Here is a 4,349-nt window from a genome sequence, read left to right on the forward strand (position 1 = left end):
GCGAAGATCATATCTTTATTTAATGATCATATCTTCATTTAAGGAAAGATTATTGTTGTAGTTTGTGGAATGAATAATGAAGAGTATCTTGATTCAGTTGAATATCTTGATCTGAGAGAGAAAGAGTGGATAGAACTACCTCCGATGATGACCAAACTATTCCTACCAACTGCATCACTATAACCAACATATTGATGTTCAATCGTTATTATCTGAAATATTATGGCCAGCATTTGATAATTAACCCTTATTTACGTAAACTTAGGGAAACAGTTTATTCGTGCATTCAGCCTTGTACAACTTATTGGCAAACAAGTTGTTTGAATTCGCTGCGTTACGCATTTATAGGGTACTGTTTTGCGTGCAATGAATTTCATCCGATCTAAATACTACGAAAGTTTGTGTAGCTTTGGTGTCGATGCTGTGAGTAGAGAACCAGTTATATTATTTAAGTGCTGAAGCAAACAAACATAAATGGATCTATGCAAGGCTCTTTAAGTTGCTTGATTTCCAATTTGTGTATTCTGTGGTAAATAGATGTAAAATTTGTTGACCCCTCTTCATGGCCATTGTTAGAATACAGAAAATTTCAGCGGCGTTTGTACGTTTCTTTTTAGGAAGCCATGCTTATCGAAAAGCTTGTGCGGCATGTGATGAAATCTCACAAAGATAAAATCCATATAGAAAGAAGTGGAGATGTTTAATATTTATTCGCATAAACCAATGGCCTGTTTAATGGTAATTTGTTAACATTCTTTGGCTATCATGTTTGCAATACGAATGAATATGAATGAATATTTATGGTAATTTTCATCTTTTAGAAAATGCAGTTATTCTCTTAGTTTTTTAAATAATGTCTGGAATGAAAAGTATTTCCGTTTTATGAATTTGAATCAGTTGCAACGTTATATTAAATCTGCATGTGTTCAATAGATAATGACTGTATCAACACTTGCTATAGCGTTTCTATTTTTCAATGTTTGTTCTGTTAATACCTAACTATTTCTATTTTGTAACAATTAATTGGAATTACAATAAAAAAGTTCAAGAAAAAATTTATTTCTATAGCCAAAGCGAAAATCAAAATTTTACGACCAGCAAGCTTCTTGATCATCTAATGATGAATCGCAATTTATGTAAGTTTGTACGTGACCTTGTTATTTATTGAGCGTAGGTTTGGTCTGGCTCTAAATATTCTAAACTGACTTTTGAAAAGTACAGAAAACAGATAGAACTGATGTAGACTCGCAAAAGATGGTTTACGAAATAAAAAAATTAGTTTTTCGAAAGCAATGTATGCACCAAATAATGCGTTCAACAATACAAAACATCACTGTTTGTGGTACATATCAGATCGCAGTGCTGTGTGATTAGGGCATAAAATATTTAGATTGTGCAACTATACCATTTAGAATCAAACAAGAATATTCTTTCTTATTTTTATGTCTTCTGTAACCATTGACGTTAATTGTTCATTTTTATGGACATTTCTAGTCGTTATTGTTTTTATTATGACGTGTATTAGAGATTAGTTATCTGGTTATAAAACTAACAGAATCCTTTTTGCAAAAGGTGAGAATTCAATTTACACAACGAGTTTTCTAAACTTTCCTTGTTCGCCATACTTGTCAAACCTAAGAATTATATGGCGATTTTGTGGTTGATCAAGTGCAGCAACCACGCATCTTTTATTCTCAGTGACTCATTTACATGAATTCCTGGTATTAGCAAAATAAAAATATTTTATGCATATCTTAGTTAACGGCGCCGCTCTTATCAACATAGAAATGCTTGCCGTAATATTGTAGAAGTTTTGTTTTCACTGTGACAAATTATGGAAGACGTTAATGAAAGCAAGAGGGAACTTGAAAACGACGCAGGTGATTTCAAAAGAAAAACTGCCAAAAATGAAATTTTAGGCCAAGTGAAATCAAGTGTTGATCGTTTGTCTGAGCTTTGTAATAACCTTAGCGAAACTCAATCGAAAATTATCAGTGCTGTCCAGCAGTTGCAAGAGGGTCAGAATGAAATTAAAGACAAACAAACAGAATTGCTGAGACTGACTAGAAAAGTTACAAATAATGCATCTGCACACAATTCACACGATGAAGATAAATCATCTTCTGATTTTCTCGCAGGAAAATTTGACATCATAGTATGTGGAGGAGAAAATAAGAATGGCAGTTTAGAGTCCGTAGAGTCATTTAACATTATTGAAAATACTTGGAAAGAAGAGAAAAATATGACAGAGAAACGTGGTGGTGCTGCTGCGTTTGTTCATGATGGAAACATCTTTGTAACCGGTGGATCAAATGGGGAGAAATGTTGTAATAGTGTGGAAAGTCTGAATGTTGAACGTTCTGGGTGGATAAAGACTAAAAATGAAATGCCAAAACCATGTAAAGGGCATAAAGTAATTTATTGGAATGAGAAAATTGTTATGACCGGTGGACTGAACAGAATGAGACCTCCAGAAGTGTCAAACGAGATTTACGCCATTTCACTAAAAAATCCGCCCGAAAAAAACTTTTTGACATTTATGCTAGAGCGACGATACTGTCATGCCTCGTTTATCATGGATGAGGAGGTTTTGATTTTTGGTGGAAGGACATCGAATCAAGATGTAGACATTAAAAACAATGTTTCTTCCTACAGTCTGCTTTTTGAAGAATCCCAAAACCTCAAATCACTTCCGTATGCTGTTAGTAACATGGCTTTCGTGAGGTATGAAAATAAGGCAATCTTGATTGGAGGTATTAATGATGAAGGTGAAGCATTAGATGTTGTCCTGATGTATGATTTGAAAACAGAAGAATGTAAAAGACTTCCACCTCTCAATCATAAAAGATTTGGATGCGCAGCTGTTATCGATGAAAGTATTATTGTTGTAGTTGGCGGAATGAATGAGGAAGAGTATCTTGATTCCGTTGAATATATTAATCTGAGAGAAAAGACTTGGACAGAACTACCTCCGATGACAACCAAACGATTTTTACCAACTGCATCACTATGTTCATAGTTTGACGTGTAATCATGACTTTTTATATGGCAAGTTAACATTTAACAATTAACAATTATTGGATGAGGTTGAGCATGATATCAAGAATTGTTCAGACCGAGGTCAATGTTATCTACCAAAGCGAAGCTGAGGCGGATAAAGTCGACCGAGGTCTGAATTATTCTTGATATCATGCAAAATCTGAATTCAGTAATTGTTTTATTATGCAACTAATAATGCCGAAGCTTTCATACTTATTTGTACTAAAGCCATAAAGTTTTCAGTGCTTCGACATTAGATAATTTTTGCTGTTCGCTTTTGTCTTTTCTCAGTAAATACTCCGTGAAAACTGTCCTGACTGAAAGAATAACCCAGTGTAATCCAAGGTAATTCCAGTGTTTTTTACGTCTTTAAAACGAAAACAGTTGGTGAAACGTTTTGCAAATCTCGAGCAATATTTGCTATTATACTTTTTGTGTTTACAGTTGTCACAATTGTAATTACGTCACCTACAGATAATTTTCAATGTTTTGTGGGTAGCAAACATCAAGAATTATCTGTAGGCTCTTAGCTAATCACAATCAAGATTGCATCAACATTTTATATTAAATTAAATTATTACTCATGCAATAATCTTTACATTCGTGGTTGTATACTCGAAGTAAGATAAGATCTTTTCAATAATTTCTTCACAATAGAGAACTCGTTTGTAGAAGTAATCATTAAACACTGTGTTGACTAAATGTATGTTATTCAAATATAATCAATAAATAACTCGCTTTATGATTTGCTCAAATGTGTATTTATTAAACCCATTTAAACTCTTACATTCTTTTTTATATAAAAGCAAGTCAAGGAATTTCTAAATTTCTATTTCTATAAATAAAGTATAGTAATCATAACATTTATAACAAGATATGTATCGTTTATGCAACATTTCTCTGCCCTTTATACGTTCTTATTTCTTGTTAACTGAATCACGACGTTCATTATCGACCATAATTGACCGTGTAGTCATTAATGTTAATGATTGATTAGATTTTATGCTAAGCATGTTACTGCTGGCGATCAAAGAACAATAAAGCTTGTTGAATTTGGTAAGTTTCTTTTTTCATTTCACATACATAAAAATTGCAGAAGGATGCGGTTGCACCGAAATTGAAAGCAACTTTAAACTTTAATTTCATCCCTATTTGCATCGGATAGAAACACTTAATGTTTCTCGTGGAGTTCCTTTTTGTCCTGCTTTGCTAATTTCAGCTTTAGTGATGCTAAAATATGTTTTGTAGCAAAAAGATATAAAATCTATTTTCTAGTACTTCCAATAGCCTAAAGCATTTTTCTACTTTGT

General features: G+C 33.0%; 1 protein-coding gene across 1 annotated transcript; it reads left to right on the forward strand.

Annotated features, from left to right (window-relative positions):
* Positions 1–1,733: 1,733 nt before the first annotated feature.
* On the forward strand, positions 1,734–3,077 carry LOC124448573 (influenza virus NS1A-binding protein homolog A-like). The gene has a single exon (XM_046999538.1). It carries the CDS (start codon positions 1,835–1,837, stop codon positions 3,017–3,019), a length of 1,185 nt encoding a protein of 394 aa, XP_046855494.1. The 5' UTR covers positions 1,734–1,834; the 3' UTR covers positions 3,020–3,077.
* The last annotated feature ends 1,272 nt before the right edge of the window (positions 3,078–4,349 follow it).

Source organism: Xenia sp. Carnegie-2017, unplaced genomic scaffold (genome assembly GCF_021976095.1).
Source record: "Xenia sp. Carnegie-2017 unplaced genomic scaffold, XeniaSp_v1 HiC_scaffold_23, whole genome shotgun sequence".
Lineage (NCBI taxonomy): Eukaryota > Metazoa > Cnidaria > Anthozoa > Malacalcyonacea > Xeniidae > Xenia > Xenia sp. Carnegie-2017.